Source organism: Polyodon spathula, chromosome 12 (assembly GCF_017654505.1).
Source record: "Polyodon spathula isolate WHYD16114869_AA chromosome 12, ASM1765450v1, whole genome shotgun sequence".
In the NCBI taxonomy this organism is placed as follows: Eukaryota; Metazoa; Chordata; class Actinopteri; order Acipenseriformes; family Polyodontidae; genus Polyodon; species Polyodon spathula.
Window position 1 is genome coordinate 45,101,139 of NC_054545.1, and position 19,718 is coordinate 45,120,856.

A 19,718-nucleotide genomic window follows, 5' to 3' on the forward strand; every position below is an offset into this window, starting at 1 on the left:
ATCAGCACAAAAAAAAAAAAGTATGAAGCTGATTCGCTGGGAAGCTACGGGGCAGCACAGCCCTCGCATCACTGGCAGTGCAGTTAGAGGAATTGTCATGTTAATTAAACTCTGTAATTAGCTATAAACCCGCCGTTACCTTATCATCTCTGCAATAAAAATCGTTTTGGGTTTTTTTTTTTTTTTTTTTTTTTTTTTTTTAGTGTGTGTGTGTGTGTGTTTTTTTTTTTTAAACCATGCTTGATTAGCTTATCCAAACCAATTTAAATTGAGGATTAGAAATGTGCTGGGAGAAGACCAGCGAAGTGTCAATTTATACATGCAGTGCCACTAAAGCCCTGGTCATCACTCTATGATGTCAGCTCGTTCAGCTGCACCATAGCCTCACTGAAAATAAGAAGGCAATTATCCCATTAATCAAGCAATCCTAACACAGGCCAACCCAAAGCAGCCCCCATCTGTACTAACATAATTTACATGGGGGGCATGTCAACAATGAAGAAATGTCCCCCTTCACATTGCAGCAGTGCTATAACTTGCATTTCTCGATAATGTATTCATATAATCACTAGTCAGTATAAATGTCAGCTGGGACCCAGCGGAAACGCATTGTGGCCGATCTCAAGGGGAGCGGAGAAAGCAGAGCCCGGTAGTAAAGAACTATTTATATTTTTTCTTTTCATTGTAAAATTTCTCAATCGTGATTTCCGATGTCTGTGGTCTCAACACTATAATCGTCTATTCGAACACTGCAATCTTACTGTCGTCGAGTCGCTGTGAAATACCCGTCCTCTGATACAGCGAGTTCACGACTGAAAAGGTGCCAGCTGAATTAAACAAACGTTGTATAATAACCACATATCACCAACATATATTCCACCCCCCACCCCCCACCCCCCCATGTGAACTCAGCTGTATATAAAGACCTTGAAAAACACATTTTTAGACTTCTTAGCTTTATAAAAGCAACGTAATCTGGATTTGAACCCAGATCGCCGGGAGTGTTTGCGGCTGGTGCATTACCCCACAACCCTGCCTCCCCCTACACTGACCTGCTTGAGCTGAGTGTCTGAGTTGAGGTAGATCTCGCACACCTCGCAGTGGAAGGCTTTCTTCTGGATGCCCACGCTGCCCTTGTTGCCGATCTGTTTGGTTTTGCAGGCGGCCCGAGGCAAGAGCACTTTGATCCTCTTCCCGGACTGGCTGCCCTGCCCCTCCAGCATAGATTTATGTTTGGCCCCTTCAAGTAAAACCTTTATTAAAACTCCATATATAACTTTATAGCAAGAACTTTCAATTGAAGTTAAATACTGTATTTTTAGCATGGCAAATTGAGCAGTTTGCCATACTTGTACAAAGCCCTGTCATCTTTAACCATGCTTTGTTATACTGCGTTGTGATTTACCAAGCTTGCCTGTTCTTGACCATGCTTTCACTAAGCTTTTACTAAGGTATACCACAGCAAACTTTTAAAAGTCTTCCCTTCCATGTGCACCCTGCAGAAGAGCCAGTGCAAGATGTTTAAAACGCTAGCCCTATAAAAATACAACAGTGTTTGTGACGAAAACACAAGAGGAAATGATTATAGTCTGGCAGTCTTGACTATTTGGCTATATAGTTTGGAATGCGGCAGTGTTATAATTGGACATGCATACCACTGTTGTGTGCCTCAAGCTGCAATGTAGAGTTGACAGTCACTTTGCAAACGGGGCAGTGGAGGTGCTGCTTGATCTTCTTGGGATCTTTATCCACCCCCTCACTGGGGGAGTCCTCTCCGGGTTTGGTCTCTGTGCCCCCCACCTCGAAGCCGGGATCAATGGGGAATGTGATGCTGCCCTCGGAAATGCTCTCTGACAGCTCGGAGGCTGGGGACACTAGAGGGGAGATGCTGCGAGGCAGCTCCAGGGAGGAGACCTTGGAGACCTGGCTCTCCTCTCCCTTCTCCTCCTGGCATGCTTGTAGACCTGAGAACAAACAAACACGGGTATGAGGCTGGGTGCAGCGGCATGGCAATGCCTGTTTATTTATTTAACTCCAGCACTAATTTATGGGAAACACTGCCAATAGTGGAGCCAATTAAATAGCTGTCTTATACAGAAGTGAAAACGTGTATAGATATACTTATTATATTGGATTTGTTTACTGCTGGAATTACCTTAGTTGTTTTTTATTTAAAATTTAGAGTGCCCAATTATTTGACCCCTGAATTTCTTCTCAATTTTGAGTGTCCAATTTTGCCCTTTCCATACAAATTCCCCACACAGGTCAGGAGAAGTGAAGGTTCCTGGGAGCGTCCTCTGGTCTTGCATCAGATCCCCCAGATCAACACCTGGGCAGGCAGCTTCTCGGAGACAAGAAGGACACAACGGGTCTCTTTTAAACATTGCATTTCAGGCTCCTTATACCTGGAGAAAAGCATTCATTTGGGTTGAAGCCTGATGCCTGGCATGTTATTTTACCCCTTTTTTTATATCTTTCGTTGAAAGTGCGCTATCCACTGGCACTGCCCGAGAGCATAATCCTTTTAAATGAGATATCTGATCTCATGGGTTTCTTATACGATGTAAATGTAAATGAAAATTTCAAATTCTGCATCGCAGCCAATCCCTCAAATAATTGAACAAAGATGTTGCAGCCCCCAGGTCACCTCTGATGCGCAGAAAAGGTTCTGCTCTGCAGACAAATATCACAAAGAAAGAGTCCCATCATACCTGACAAGCGTACCTAATTTACTATCTAAGAATTACCGCCTGCAGCAAGCGCTTGGATGGCAATGCAGTTGGCTGCTTTCTCTGTGTTTTCTATGTTATTATAGTTAATGGGTGAGTAGACCATTGTGGTTATTGTAATATATTTACACCAATGTATTTTATATAGCGCCTTTCACACCATGACATCCCAGGAATGATCAGGAATATACAGTTAGTAGTTCTTGGAGATCGGAAGGCAGTAATCCATGAAGGATCTTATAAGTTATTACGGCAACTTTTAAAATGAATTTGGTAACTCACTGGTAACCAATGTAAGCACTGGGGTAATGTGCTGAGAAAGTGTGAGAAACAATCTAGCAGCTGCGTTCCTTACAGGCTGAAGCCTTTTTAAAGTTTATACCAACAAACAAGCAATTGCAGTAATCAAGACGAGAGGTTATGAATGAATGCAAGGGGGGGGGGGGGTTAGGGGATGTAATGTAGTGTTTATAAACTTCCAAGGAATTACTGCTAAATATGTGGCCTCTTAAATAAAAAAGGTGTCCTGTAAATGGAGACCAAATGTCGAAGTTTGTGCTGACTTGGAGACCGACTGGTAACAACACTTTCGTCAGGAGTTCAGTTAGTAACAGAATGAATAATGCAAGAGGCACAAGTAAACCAAAACCAGGTAGCCTTGAGAGTAAGCAACATCAACTTTTAATTAAACCCTTAATCTTAGCACTGCTTAAAATGTATGCAACTGCTCTGAAGAGCTGCGATTAGCGTGTGTTTATTGTGGCGGCATAAAAGACCCATTTGTTTTCAAGTGCGTTGATATCCAATGTAATGCTTGCTGTAGAAATGATTGCTTCGGGATCATTTAAAATCTGCACACGTTAAAGTCACTGCAGTACACCTTGGTAAAAATAATGGCAGACTTGCATAGCGAACTGAGAGAATGCAGGGCAACAAGATCCGGCGAAAGACGAAGGAGGTACATTTTGGTTAATGCATGGCAATGCAAAATCCTCATGCTAAACTGACCAAGGTGAACTTCACAGAGTGTGCCAGTTTGGTTTCACAATGTCCAATCGCTGGTACAGTCGGTTGTCATTGTGAATGCAAACCCTGCTGTAGGTTGTTCGCTTAACATGATTGAAATGCAGGACAAGCAGAGCTTGTTTCATACAAATTTAATTCTGTGCATGATCACATCACATCGCTACACCGTCCAACACTGTGACTTGCTTGCTCTGGTGCATTTCAGTTTCACATTGGGAGATTTGCACAAGCAGGTTTATTAAGGATTATTCCCCAGCCTGTATCTGAAACACAAAACAAGCTATTGCTTCTCTCCCTCCCTCTCTGCAGTGTTTGTGGATGCGTTTCACTACAGCATTTGAAATGAAACAGAATTAGATGAGAAAGCTCTTCCCAGATGCTTTCCTTCACAGACTTTTCTTTTTTTCTTCTTCTTCTTTTTGTAATAGCAATAGTGCTTGGGTGGCAGTGCTGCTGATTCCATTGCTTTCTCTGTGTAGGAGTAGACTATCCGGACCATTGCGGTCACTGGAATATATTTATACATCAATAACCTTGTTATTTTATAATATATTCATGTAGTGTAACTTTGTACCCAATTTCCAATTAATTACTGCAGATGTGCATTACATTGAGTTGCACAATATAACAATACTTCATTCATTTGGTTAGTTCACAAGCCATGTTGATGGTGAATAATACATGCACTAGACTAAAATATAATTGCCCTTCCCTAACCCTGACCCTCTTCATGTTATGTGCAACGTATAAGGTACAAAAAACAGGACCTCCGAACGGAAGGTGGGTTGATAAAAGTTTAAACTCTCTTAGACATCCAGTAATCATCCAATAGGAAACATTGATAATATTATTACGATAGTATTGACAGCCAGTTTATATCGTGTGTCTACTGCAATTCGTGGTGCTGCCACTTAAGAGTCCTGGGAAGGTGTAATGAAATCCCACGATGCCTTCCTTAAAAAGGGGGCAAGTTACAGGGGCACAGGCAACCCCACAAAAGCAGGAGGTAGTGCATAACAAAATTAAATCTCAGTGGTGCAATTATTCCTTTTAAAATAACTGTAAAAACTAAACAGGATTCGTGGCTATTCCTTGAAAATGTGGAATGCAAAATAAATTATGCAAAAAGACAAAGACAATCAAATGATGTTAGCTAGGTTTAGTGGATACTTCTCAGACGTCAAAAAGCACAGAAGCCGTATTTTGTTTGATTTCTGCTCAGGAGTAGCAGATATTATTAAAGTGACACCCCCAGATACATCAGTTCATCTGTCACCCAGCGGCAAGCAAACAGGGCCCGGCTGCTGTTAGGTCAGATATCCCCGCTTCTCTTTCCTCTGGCTACAGCGCGGACTGTCCAATGAAGTCTTGGGCATTGCGAGCTCCCCCACGCGCTATCTGTCTCTTGTCTAAACATGAAACAACAGTCCTATCTCTTTCATTTCTTTTTTAATTCATTCTTTCCCATGAAATCAGTCGCCTCCAGAACTGGTGATCAGTCGGTGGCTGTCGCAGTGCCTCTTGTGGGCAGGTATAGAACAGCGCTGTGAAATATCTGTGCTGTCCAGAAGGTGCCCGAACAGTTTCTTTTATGAGGTTACCATGGCGAGAACAACTACAATGAAGTGGCTTGATTGGATTTTTTTTTTTGTTTGTGGCATTGCCTTCTATGCTGTCGCCAGTCGTAAAGACTGAAGAGAAAAAAAAACACTTGAAAACACCTCAAGGGATTATATCCTCAATAGGAGTCTGCTTGTCTGGAAGGAAACAAACAGAAATGGAACTGAGAAAGATAACAGCAATAAATTACCCAGCGAGTCATGGCGTGGATCAATATGTCTCACACAGTTAACTAACAAAGCCATTTCTATACATTGATGTTTTTTTTTCTCTTTCAATCTCTCTTGGCTTGAGCGGCTGCAGTCACCGGCCAAGCCATTAATCTAAAAGTTACAGCTGCTTCCTTAGTGTAAAGGAAATGGCTGAATGTGAGGACTGACTGCCCCAGTGTGGTGTTCTACACCTGGCATGACATCTGTACACACAGGAGAAGAGGTACTGTACTGGAATTTTGGCAAGTACTTCACTGTGATTGGTTGATTTCTGACATCTGATTATAACGTAGGATTTAATTTAAAAACGTTTACTCCTCCAGTCTTTAATTCACTAAAGTTAGAAAATGTGAATTATATTAAGCTGTTTGCTTTTTTGAAACATCAACGTCAATAAACAACACCCTGATCATTTTCCTCTCTATCTGTTCCAAAACGAGAAACAAACAAACAAACAAACAAACATTTCTCGGTTGCTTGTTTCCAGTTTTGTTTTGTGGCTGGAGTAAATGTGCCCGGTTTGTGAATACCCACTCTCGCTCTCCTCCTGCAGGCTGGTATCCATGAGCGCTGGCAGGGGCTCAGCGATGGCGGAGAGGGGCGTGCTCCCCCTCCCCCTGTCCAACCCCCTGTCTCTCTTCCTTGCTGCTGACACCACGGCCCCGAGACTCTTCTGCTTGTGTTTCTGTGCTTCTATGCCTTTGAGTTTCCGAGTGTGCTTGTGGCCTTTGTAGTGCGCCTCCGCTTGGTTCTGCGGGAACAAACAGAGGTTACAATGTAGCAACGCAACGTCTCAATGCGCAACTCCCTCCCTCCGCAAAAGGACATGTCATCGACATGGGCATCTGTAACATGTTCAGTCATGTCTTGATGTTCATGCAAAGTCTACAATTCAACCAAACATTCTCCTGGATGTAGCATGTGTGGTGAGAGGGGTATTGCTGCAGGGCGAAGGCTCCCACAGCACAGCTCCCACAGGGTAGTGTTGCGTGCGCAACTCATAACCCCGATCACATGATAAGGGTGATAAATTTAGGTACTAAAACAAAGTTTATTTCATAACAATTGCCTAACCCTAACCCTAAGGTTCGTGGGGTATTATGATCACGTGGTAGGGGCGTTGAGGGTCAATGAAGACTTATGGAAATTACAAGGTATGCATGCAGCACTGCCCTGTGTGAGGTACTCTGTGGGTGCCTTCGTTCTGCAGCGATGTACTCTGGGATGCGGTACCCTACTGCTGTGTTACGGTTTATTAGTTATTACCATTGTGATCCACTGCATTGCACCTTGGTATAATAATAATAATAATAATAATAATAATAATAATAATAATAATAATAATAATAATAATAATTGCAAAAGCATCGTTTAGCAAACTGAGAAAATTATAAAAAAGCACAGGCAACCATGGTAACGAGATTTGGTAAAATAAATAAATAAGATTAACGTTTTGGTTAATGCACGGAAATGCAAATTCCTTGTGCCAGTTGCCCGCTATGAACTCAGAAAGTGTCCACATTTAGTTTTTGCTGAATGCTCACATGCTGGCCTGGTCTGTTGTCACTGCTGTGTCAGAATGTAAAACATGTTACCACGTGAGGTTCTGTGCAAGCAAGGGCTCATCGTCGGCTGCGTGCACAAGCTGCAATCGTTGTGCTACCACTGCAAGTCCAGGGCCCCTGCAGTGTGCCGCAGTTGACATGGAATCTCATTTGGTAAAGGGACAGTGCGCAACAAGGCCATTTAAACAACAAAACAAGGTCAGAACAAAACCCCGGGTTTCTCAGCAACATACCCTCTTTTGGAAGAGTGCAATTTGCCTGCCGTTATATTGCTGGGTCTGAATACAACAGAGAGAGATGGTCACTCAGTACCACCAAATACGAAAAGCTAATCAAATGCTAGATTTCTCAATGTTTGTTGTATAATCAATGATACAAGAAATTAGAGGGAAAAAAAGGATCCCTTTTGAAATACAGCATCATCTTTTCGGGTATTGTCAGTCATCATAACTGTTGCCACGGTAGCAATGATCCACGACGACAGCACCCATTTCAGCCCCAACCCCGTCTCTTTATTATTATTTGCAGTATTGAATACCAGCCTGAGGAAAATTTCCAGTTCTGTGATTAAAAAAAAAAAAAAAAAAAAAAAAAAACAAAGCCCAGAAGCCTCCCAGCAACAGAAGAGCAAATAAAAATGACCCAGACTTTAAACTGAAATACATTTCCATGCAGCTTCGTGACGTCAAATGTGATATAATTCAAGACTGTTATGTAATTAACAGAGAGACGATAAAATATTGTCCTGTTTGTTGCAGGGCGGGACGAAACAAAACAGAAAGAAAAAAAATGAAATACATTTAAAAAAAAAAAAAAAATTCAAAACAAATGCATAAACAAAAAGAAATAATACTGCTGTACATGAGACTTTGCCACAATGCAACGGACACAGCCTCGGGAATATAATATGCCTTCGGGTGGAGAATTTATCACGACGCACAATGAATCGCTGATGTAAATTCTTAAGGGACGTGTCTCCCATTATCAAACCATTGGCTGGCTACACGTGATTTACATTCAGAAGCACCGCTCTCGGTGATGAAGAACAATAAAACCATGGCAGCGGAGGGAGGGCTGCAGAAGCCTGATAAGGGACGCGAGCACGAGGAGAGATACCTTACAGCCTTACTCTGTGTTTGCGCTTTGCAGCAACGCTGTCCTTTATCTCCAAACCTTTTAAATACGTGACACTAGAATGGGCAAGAACACTGTATTTGGTAGCTGGCTTTGACTTGTTCTCAGTCAGTATTATTAATAAGCAGCCCAAACCTTCTTTCGGAGAACGCTGTCATCTGAACACTCTGCTTCATTTTAGAGATCTTCCTTGACCCCTCTGTTCACCCCCATTTATAACTAAGCCATCAAAACAAACAAACGGTTTAGCAACTAAAAGCCTTTTAAAAGAGCTACTTCCATTAGGATTCAATCAGTAATTTTATTCATGCTCATCGCAATTACAACTAAGTGCTAAAAAAAAAAACCCTGCTCCGCCACGTCTGGATAACAAGCTATAAACGTGGTCTATTATAATAAATGGAGGATCTCAGTAGTTGTTTTTAAATCGTTAATGTTGCAACCTCCCTGTTTTTTTTATTTTTTTGTTTTTTACAGACAGAAGGAAATACACTGCAGACACATTCCTGAGCACTGTTAGAGATTATTATTTTTTTAATTCACACAGTGACATAGAAATAAACTTCAGAAACTGTCCTCAAGTTGTTCTGGAGATAATGCAATTGTAATTAGGTTTGCTCTGCATGGCTTATTCCAAAACCAGATTGCAGCCCTCCAGCTCCTGCTAAAGAATGCAGCGCTAACAATAAATGGCACAGAGCAATAATTATTTAGCAGATAGACAACACTGTGACAGCATCTTTGGTGCCATTTGTCTGTCTCACTGAGATCTATCTCTCGTAGCTCAGGGCATCCATTCACCCTATGATTATTTACTAAAAAGCAAAAAGTTGCAAAACATGCCGGCAGCAAAAACAAGAGACTTATGAACTTTAAAAAAGAAAAATAAGTACCCTTTTGTCAATCCAGTGAACGCATCAAACTAATTAGTTTTTTTCCCCAGCTAGAAATAGCCCAATTTGCACTGAGTACAAAAAGAACAATTAACACATGTTGGAAATGTAATTGCGTTTTATTTATGGAGCATGGATAGGGTACAATAATCAATTTTACTTTCACAAAACGGGACGGATGCAAACAGGTTTGCACTGTAATAATCAGGTTAGGTAGGGTTTTGTGTCTGCCAGTGAGCGTGTGCATGCCAATATGAAAAGAAAAAAATCATTTTCAGTTTGCTTACTGCAGGACCGTCATACTGAGTACCAGTTCCCTCATTCATTCTACCTGCCTCTAGACTGAATTCTTCATTAGAAACCCTTTGTGTGCAATTGCTGGGAGAAAACATTTCTTACAAGACGAACCACATCACGAAACTCCATTAGGCATTAATGACCCAAACTACAATTTATAAACTCTTGTTTTTGTTTTTTGTTTTAATTTAGAGCATCAGACTGGAGTCTGGTCCTCTGCTTAGCTCTGATAAAGTGACCTCCAAGTTACCATCAAAGCAAAGTCTCATTAGAATTCTACAAATTTCACTCCCTGCCATATAAATGCAAATAGGCAATAACATAACTCACAGTATAACTAAGGCTAAAATGAATTGAATTTGTGAGAAAAAAAAAGCAATTCCAGCCTACTTTAGCGATGACAACGCTTAATAAAAATATTTAGAGATGCAGAGTGAGAGAGACAGAGATGTCAATGCGAACTGCATTGATCCTTAATTAGTTTCAAAGGTAATGTCAGAAAGCTTTATTAGAACAAAACGGTTTGTTTTTACTGGTATCTTAAACACACGGTATTCAATACTCAATATGCATGCAACACAAGGATCTGCTTTGCAAAAAAAGCAGAACAAAAAGCTATGGATCTAGTCCCAGACAATTTTAAGTGTAGTGCTGTAGGATCTTTCAAATCATCAGGTTTCTATAGCAGTATTCAATGCACATTAGAAAAATCTTTCTTAGGAGTGTACTTTCTCTGGTGGAGACTTCCCTTCGCCACGTTCACTAGACAAGCAGTGTAACGTTTGCATCTGTTATTTGGAAAAGCAGGCTGGTAATGGTGGCTCAATGAATTCAAGGTGTGGAACCTACTCTCTAAATACCAACAATTGTGAGCCATTCTGGGACCTTGCATTATACAAATTCAATTAAAAAATACAAGCAAAAGAAGAGAAAGAAAAAAATGGGTGGAGCAGGGTAATAATGTTAGTAATGCAAACAAGAGGTAAGACAATTTAATTTATAACCTTAGAACTACTAGAACAAGATTTACTGGTCCCTGGCTTACTTTCTGCTCCTGCAACTGGCGCTTTGCAAACCCAGCCTTGAAGCACAGACCCAGGTCAGTGAAAACAGGGTGAGTCAAGAGAAAATAAATATCGCAGATTAAGCAACACATCCTGACATCACATTAGCATTGCACCTCGCAGGCAGTGCGTAGCGAGCTTTCAAAATTCTTTATACAAATGTATATTTTTTCTCGTTTGTACACTCTTCTCGTTTACGCCCCCCGCGGCTTCCGAAAACAAGCAAATGACTTCCCTGTTACAAGACCATTTAATAAAGACACCACAATCAATGAACAGATTAATATTCTTTTACCCTCTAGCCCCAAAGAGCAGTTCAGCAATAACGGGCTGCACTGAGGCATGCGAATCAGATATCTTCATTAGGCACGAACATAAACATGCCTTATGAATGTAGACTACTAGGGTTAGGACACAAATAAATACAGGAATCTTTTAAATAAGTACGAAACACCCATTCAGTGAATCTGCATTATTATTTGGTGTGGTCTCCTTTTGTTTATTGCAGATGGTTTTGCACAGCAAGGGAAGCTTTTTGAATGGGGGGGGGGGTATCTATTGTCACTCTTTTCCACAGATCCATTTCAACTGCTCAATACTGAAAGGCAGCCCTCTCTTCTCCAGCCTCTTGCTTATATAGCTGACTGGTCCATCGATCCATACTGTCTGAAGATTAAATGGTAATGGATGGATTCAATCAAAATGCACAGCGCCGCTTCATGATCTACGTTATTTCTCTGTCTTTCTCTGTGTAACGGGCAGTGTTGTGTCTCTGTCCTGTTACACCCTGAACACGCCAAAAGGCAATGTTAACAAGTTTACTGTTTGAAAACGCCACTGGAAAGGCAGATTGAAAGGTGTCACGCGGGGGAAATGACTCGCTGTGTTTTATGTTATTTTTTATTGAATCCAATGGAATGAAACAGATCAAAGAGATGGTTGAACCCAAGTCCCCGCCCCCCTGACTTCCCATGCAAAAGTTAGCCGGGCTCACCGTGGAGTTGAATCTCAGACGGCAGATGTTGCAGGAGATGATCTGCTTCTTCTTCAGAGGCTGCGGAACGCCGAAAGTGTGATTGATCACTGCCTTCTGCACAGGATCCATCTGTGTGGGAGGAAGCGCTGAGTTTAACGTTCCAACTCAGAAACTCTGCTCGTTTATCTGCCTCTCTCTCTCTCTCTCTCTCTCTCTAGCGAGTAGCAGGGCTCCACAGTCTTTTTAGGAACCAGGATCTGAGCTATGGCTGAATTATAGTACATTGTGTTTAATTATTTAAAGCACTGTGGGTAGTTCTTATTTATTGTTCAATTGTAATTAATGACTTCACTAAATTCATCTTCATTGCTCAGAAATAGTGCTCCTTTCTGTTCTCCTGATCAAACCAATTGCAATTGTGACATAGTTTCTTTTTTTATTAATGTTCAAAATCCAACAAATACTCATCCATTTTCAAAACACTAAAAAGAAAGTAGCCTGCTAAGCCAGCCTCTACCCATGTTTAACTGTATACAGTTATTAGTTCAAAATACACCCTTTGTCCAGTGGAAGCGTCCCTTATAAATCTATAAACGTGGCCTTTCTTCATGCAGATGTGAATTCTCTTATCATAGACCATTCTGTCAGCAAAGCTCTGGGTTTGGGAGGTGATTATAGTTTTTATGGGAAGGTATTTAGTTCCGCAGACAGATGCATTCATCTTCTAGGCACACTTCGGGACAACACAGTCATTATCAGGCCCCTGAAATCTATTCCACAGGTGATCCGGATGGAAATATGAGGTGATTAATGGTGGACCTGTTTCTGTACAAGGCTTGATTCACCAATCCAGCACACTAATGAAAGGCCCCTGGACAGCAAAGAAAGCACCAGCAGGCATCCTAATCACAGCCACCTGTTGCAGCAGCACTGCAGGGTTCATTTACAGAGTGTTTGGAGCCTGAGATCCATTCGCATACATGATGATCCCAATAAATAAAAGCTATCACACTGCACCCCCTGCTCATCAAACGCTGTCTATGCTGATTGGCTAAATGGGTGGTAAAGGCATTGAGAGAAACTGGTTTGGGATTCAGTTATAATTATAGGGATGGAAATAAGACTCCATTCCTGGTTTTACTATGAGTTTGATAAGACACTACCTGTATACTGTGGTTAATAAAGCATGTATTAAAACCTGGAATGGGTGAAACTGCTGTGTAATAGGAGTCTTATTTCCATCCCTGTAATTAAAGCTGAACAACCAGATTATAGTATTTGCAGCAACAGCAGTGGATTTGAAACAGGTATGAAATACAGTTCAGCTTCCTCTTCTACACCCAGGAACTCAAGAGCAGATGTTAAGACAGTGGGCCGACACGCACTCTGTCACACGCACGCACGCAGGCACACACGCACACACGCACGCACGCACGCACGCAGGCACACACGCACATGCATGCAGGCACGCACGCACGCACGCACGCGCACGCAGGCACACACACGCGCACGCACGCACGCACGCACGCACACTTCATAAGAACATAAGAACATAAGAAAGTTTACAAACGAGAGGAGGCCATTCGGCCTATCTTGCTCGTTTGGTTGTTAGTAGCTTATTGATCCCAAAATCTCATCAAGCAGCTTCTTGAAGGATCCCAGGGTGTCAGCTTCAACAACATTACTGGGGAGTTGATTCCAGACCCTCACAAAACTTCACAACCTCACAAAACTTCAATTAATACTTTTGTAGAGTCTCTTAAAGATGGGACGAGTCTGGTCTGCTGACTGCGAAGTGCTTAATTAAGTGATTTAGCAGATACTCTTGAATTCTCATTGAGATAATGCGGTGGCGGCAGTGGCACGGTCTATCCGGAGCGATTACTCAACGAATGTGCTCCCACTCAACCTCCCCGGCTTCAGAAAGCAGCAAAGCAAGTCTTTAAATAAGCTCAAAACAATCTAGGATTTGTTTTGCTTTTAAAAAGTAAAAGACAGTGTTGAAGGAACGTCTCGCTGGCTTGTCGTTTTATGCAATTGCGCAGAAAGGCCAGATAAAGTATAGGCTGTTCTACCTTCGAGTGTGAACAATATCATTGGAATACCTTTGGATATATGAACGTTTTGAAGTTCTCGTGCGGACGGACTGCACCCTACATAGGTTAAATCATCTTAATCTGCGTGGATCGTTGTGACAGAGATCGAATGACGCTTGGTGTTAGATCTCCTTCCCGACCGGTGAGGGCACTAGAAAGAAGGAACAGAGTAACCTATAGCAAATGGCAAGACAATTTATTCCGTAGGGTAGGTGGAAGTCAGCCATTTAGGAAAGGGGCTGAGCTACTGCACCCAAGCTCACTGACCCAGACGGTAGACGGCGTGGCATCTGAGGATTGGAGGAGTGGATGCGCTCGTTAACCTAGGGGTCATGGGCGAGGGTATAAATAGGGGGGCATAGCTTCAGCGATCTGTTCCTTTGCATATGGTTAAGCCAAATAACATAGAAGGAGCCTGTCTTGTGTGTTCTAAAAACTGTGAGTGTTCTGCTTATCTGTATAATAACACTGTTTGTCTTGTGTGTCGTTTCTCACCAAGAATACTGAGCACGGTCCGGAGCTGCAGCCACAGGCCAGTGTAAAACCCGGATATCACCACTCACCTTCCCACTACAGGAACTGTCTTTTTGCACCACTAGCACTAAAATCACACACTGTCGGAATTGTGTCTGTGTTTTGTGTTTTGTGAGGGTGAAAGAACTGGACTTTGGGTTACGGGTCAAACCCGTTGGATCATAAATCAGAAGCGATACACGCCGCTGTACCACTTCCAACACTATTATTGTTTGCAAGTTAGCTAAAAGGCTCTGGACATTACAATCATTTAATAAACACCCTCGCACCTGTAAATCATTCATCTGTGTCATTAATCCGCTCTGCTCTGCACTCACCTGCACGTATTCACCACTTTGCCACAATCGTATATTAAAAATCTCTGCGTTAAGAGGTAAGGGCTCCCCCAAAAATGATTGCACAGTGTTCCCGATACTGCTGTAACTGTTATTATTGTATCAGATAATATTTGCATGACAAGTTCAACACACTGTAGAAGGCTATATCGGCAAGCTCACCCTTACTTATCGGAAGAGGAACTGTTAAAAATGTTCAGCATTATCCACTAGAGAGAAGTTCCAGGAACATTTCTTTTAAATGAGAAGGAGCAGGTCAAGCACTTTTGTTTTCCTCTACCGTTTGCATAACGGGTATGTTTCAGCTTTTGAGGGCAGATGGCCCATTTTAAAAACCCAATGCCAGGTACCTCCCCGTTTCAATAGGGGACGTGACACAGCTGTGAAACACATTTGAACAGCAAACACATGGGCATTTACCGAAAAACCTTCCCTGTTCCCTTCCCTGCCTGTCGTCTGCTGTGCGTTTTGTTCTAAAATGTATTTATTGCAACATCGTTGTTTATGTGAGTGGCAAAATAAAACAGGACACCTCAGTACAATATTTTACAGATCATTAGAGCAGACATCTGTACAGTAGAGTGGCAAAGAAACCATTTTCAAAGGACTGTGCCAAAGTACAGCCTGCCTTCCCACCCTATATCATATGGTTGTTTTATGTTTTTTTTTAGTTACTAGGCTGTCAACCAAACACACCCCCCCCCCCCCCCCCCCAAAAAAAAAAAAACCCAAAAAAACAAACTATGAATTAATTCAGGTCACCTTGTTTTAAAATGTCTAAAACACTGATTGACAATCTTGAATGCCTTCCAAGAGACAATGTAGAACAATTCTTGTGTTTCTATTGGGAGCGTGTCCAGACTTTTGGTAAATCAGGTTCTGTTTATTGACCGTGATTATTTCACACTGTCTATGCTATGAATAGCTGAGCAATGGCTCACAGTGGTAAATCAGGCTGGACTATGCTAACAGTTTATGTGTCATGATTTTAAAAGTCCTGATAGCAGGGCAGCAGATACTCACAGTGCTGAAATTGGGGAAGAGGCTGAGAGGCGACGAGCCATTGAGCCGGAAGGGAAGGAAGTGTTTGAGGTCCAGCTGGGGCTGCAGAGACCGTCCTGGGACCGGAAGAGTAGCCAGCAGGGGGTTGCTCTGAACTTGGGAACCTGAAAACAACCAGGGGGGAGACTATTAGAATAGTAATGGGGACTTGTGTAAGAAAATACAGTAAAGCCCATGTTTACAGGCATTTAAACACAGTGGAAATATATAGCAACGGGCATCGTTATTCAGCGCTTTTGTAGATTGCTTTCCATGTATCTGCAAATGGATGGGTGTTGTTTTATAAAGGCGGGATAGCGTTATAACCCCAGTGTGTGTTATCCTATTAGCAGCACAGCATGAGCAATGCATTTGAAACCAATACTTGGTTCTGACACTGATACTGCATTGCTGTGGCACTGCAATCGATTACCTCTGTTAAGTCCACAGCATTGCAATGCAATCAGGGTATACGAAATGTGAACTTGTTAACACAGTGGTACGATTGTACCGACGGCAGCCCCCTCCCATCGTCCCTTGGCTGTAACGGCATCATAATAATGTCACGTAGTCTTCCACGTACAGGTCAGGTTAGCTGAAGCAGGGACCCTGCAGCATCAAGGCAAGCAGTTTTCCTGGCTAGCTCGCATTATTTCAAGCTGCCACAACTTCATTACTCACTCCGTTGCTCCTCTACAAAGCTCATAAGAGCATTAAAATCACATATTCTTCAGTAAAATCCAAGACACTGTTTTGTAACTGCCAATGTGAATGGATTCCGTCAATGCAGTGGATACTGGATGCCTTTTGTTGTTGTTGTTGTGTTTACCTTAAAGTATTAGGGAGGTCAACTGAGAACAGACAGCGTCCCTGCGTCTGCCGTTCTGTGATCTGTTTCTCTGTCACTTTCTTTGCATTTGTGTTTTGAATGCGTCGCATAATTATCACAGCGATGTGATGCAAAAGCAGTCAGATTATCAACATCTCAAAAAGGGTCCAATTCTAAAAGCAGTCTTCCTTTATATCACAGAACAAAGGGCAGTTGAGAAGGGGAATGCAGAATGGTAGTTGGGTTTGCCTTTTTTTTAAGATTGTTTTTTTCACATGCTGCAGCTTATGGAATGTTATACTGGCTAGACTATGTAGATTTTACAGGATATGTCTTATGAGACAAATCTCTACCAGTAATCTCACAGGACATACCTCTTGATATTATCCTAACCAGGGGTCAGACCTTTTTGTCTGACAGACGAGAATTAAAAATGATGAAATGACTGGTATTGTTCAAGCCTGATGATTATGTTAAAACACGGCTGGGCAAAGGTGGGCATGCAGCTACCAACACCAGCAATAAGACACGAAACCCAGATCCACGCGCAGATGTGAGCTTGAAGTAAATATGGGAGCTGCTGTAAATCAAGGTCAGTACATTAGGTATATAATCCAAAATGCTATCATAATTCCTTAATTATAAGATTCAGTACCTTTTTTGCTTACTAATTAACCCCTGCCTAACTACGTTAAGCTTCATCAAGAGAGCATATTTTAGACATCTTAACTGGCCCGCACACTACCATCAAATAACCATTATTTAACTTCAGGTTAACATTCATTCATTTGCAAAAATCATAAAGTAAAACCTGTGCTGTTTAGGGTTATTTTATTTTTTTTTTATTTTTTTTTTAAGTGCATTTATTTGGCTTGTCTTAATCTGTTTAATTGTAGGATCTAGCAGTCTGTCAGGAACCACTAATTGGGCCATTCTGGATAAATCTAAGTCTTACTGCCAGCTGGTTCGGCTTTAGACGTGGAGGCATCATACTGACATAGCGATCCACCTCTGAGAATAACCCTCACGCAGACAGGTTTTTTTTTTTTTTTTAATCTCATTAGCCAGTACAGAAGAAGAAAAGCCTTTCAATAAAAAAACAGTGTCCAACTGAAGCAAAACACATTGAAAAAATTGAAAAGTCCCCAAACCCCCACCCCCCCCCCCCCCCCCCCCCCCCTCCCAAACAAACAGCGTAACATCGAATAATGATTCTGTCTTAAATGCATTAAAAGCAATTCTCTCCATGGGGTTACAGCATTGCACAATCATTAAATGCATTATTCTCTATTTATAACCCATGCAAAAAAAAAGCTACTTGCATAACATTTATATTGAATGTGAAAAGGCATTTAATCTGACTCTGTCGCGTTGGATAGGGCGATCTTTGGATTTAATTTGACTCTGACGCGTTGGATAGGGCGATCTTTGGATTTAATCTGACTCTGACGCGTTGGATAGGGCGATCTTTGGATTTAATCTGACTCTGTCGCGTTGGATAGGGCGATCTTTGGATTTAATCTGACTCTGACGCGTTGGATAGAGCGATCTTTGGATTTAATCTGACTCTGACGCGTTGGATAGGGCGATCTTTGGATTTAATCTGACTCTGATGCGTTGGATAGAGCGATCTTTGGATTTAATCTGACTCTGACGCGTTGGATAGAGCGATCTTTGGATTTAATCTGACTCTGACGCGTTGGATAGGGCGATCTTTGGATTTAATCTGACTCTATCCCATTTAAGTTTTGAAATGGCGTTTGAAAAGACTGCAAGGCCAGTCTCAGATCAAAGCAAGCACCGTCAAACTGTAGCTTTCATGACCTTTAATGAGCAGAAAACTACTGAAGCTTTGTCTTAGTCTAGTTCCTGCAATTTAGTCAGCTTTTAGTAGGTTGTCAATATCTGTTTTTTTGCAGGACTATATAGGACTTCCCTGGTAATCGGTACTGATAGTTTATTCCTTTGCATTGTAGCCTCTTACAGGAGCCCAGCACTGTACTTGGTTCTTCTAAGGCTTGAGATTGAACAGTACCATTCTGCTGTGTGAAGCCTTTCACTTATGAGGACTGTGATGCCTTTCTGTTTTGTTAACAGGTCAACTCTTCAAATCGACAGAATCTAAAAAAGGTTTTAATTTGTGAAATCTATATTAAAATAAATAAATAAATAAACTGTTTTAGCCATTAGCTGTATGCTGCTGGGAATTCAAACCTTTTTAAAAAATATGAGCATTATTGTTTGCTGGAAAACCATAGTTTTATATATTTATATATGGCAGCCCGAATAATCCAAACATAAGTTAGCTAGTTCACTAATTTGGGTAATTGACTGCATATTTGGATAATGACATTTAAAGCGTGAGAACTATAGCTTCATTGCTACTCAAATTATTTCAGCAGCTTAATAAACATCTCAAAAGGAGTAAATAAATAAGCACATTAATCTAATTGCTTTTAAACATTGCTAATGACACAAACCTCCATTTCGAATGATCTTATTTTCACCTTGAGTCTTGTCTATACCAGTGATACTGCACAGAATCACACTATTGCACGATACCTATCTTTTAATTGGTCTCTGGTGCTTAACTGCCTTACTCTATTACCATACATTACAAATAAGAGCAGCGAGAGTCCACTCAAAGTACATAACATCAGATCTTTTTATACCTTCTTTACATTCAAGTTAGGCTGATGTCACGCATGCATAATTATGTGTCCCGAAAGTTGTTTAGTCAGTTAATAACAAAGCATTTATTCACATATTGGAGAACATATCGCAGGAGAGAACCTGCATTTTCTTAAAATACAAATGCTGCAAATACAGAAAAAGATAACTAAAAAAAAACTGCTGTGCTTACGTTTTATTAGCATATTAATAGTACAATAATTTGGATAAATAACATACAGAACAACACAACAGCATTGATGGCCAGACAGAGGTCTATTTCACATGACTTAAGGACCACATGCAGTTCCTGTAAGCTATCATTCTCATCCTCTAAACTGAAGTAGCCTATAAAGAGCATTGACGATGCCTTCGTAATTCCTAAGATAGTCCACGCCTGTGATACAATCATCCAGAACCAGCAAGCCTTTACGAGGCAGACAGTGGACCTGTTTCAAAAGCAGGCATGCAGGCTACAGTTTGGCCTCAATGGCTCTTCTCTGGTTAGCTATCAGAGATGAACCATCCGTTGCAAGCCAAACTACTTTGGACATAGGAACAGTTCATCAGCACAATTATTTTATTTGCTGTGGTCACAGCAGCTCCTTTGTCAGACATCACAAAGCTACCCAAATATATTCCAGATGTCTGTCCATCATACAGGGACATTGTAGTGGCAAACACTACAAGGTTTTTG

General features: G+C 41.4%; 1 protein-coding gene across 4 annotated transcripts in view; it reads right to left on the reverse strand.

Moving 5' to 3' along the window:
• Positions 1-19,718, reverse strand: part of LOC121324067 (zinc finger protein 385D-like) — a 95,584-nt gene that overhangs the window by 8,119 nt on the left and 67,747 nt on the right. For 3 of the 4 annotated variants that reach the window (XM_041265509.1, XM_041265507.1, XM_041265511.1), the window contains 5 exons: positions 15,505-15,647; positions 11,535-11,645; positions 6,122-6,338; positions 1,656-1,964; positions 1,053-1,240 (listed from right to left, as the gene is read on the reverse strand). In XM_041265509.1, the coding sequence (XP_041121443.1) occupies positions 1,053-1,240; positions 1,656-1,964; positions 6,122-6,338; positions 11,535-11,645; positions 15,505-15,647 (968 nt within the window). The remainder of the gene's footprint in view (positions 1-1,052; positions 1,241-1,655; positions 1,965-6,121; positions 6,339-11,534; positions 11,646-15,504; positions 15,648-19,718) is intronic. The other variant, XM_041265508.1, reaches the window with a different exon arrangement.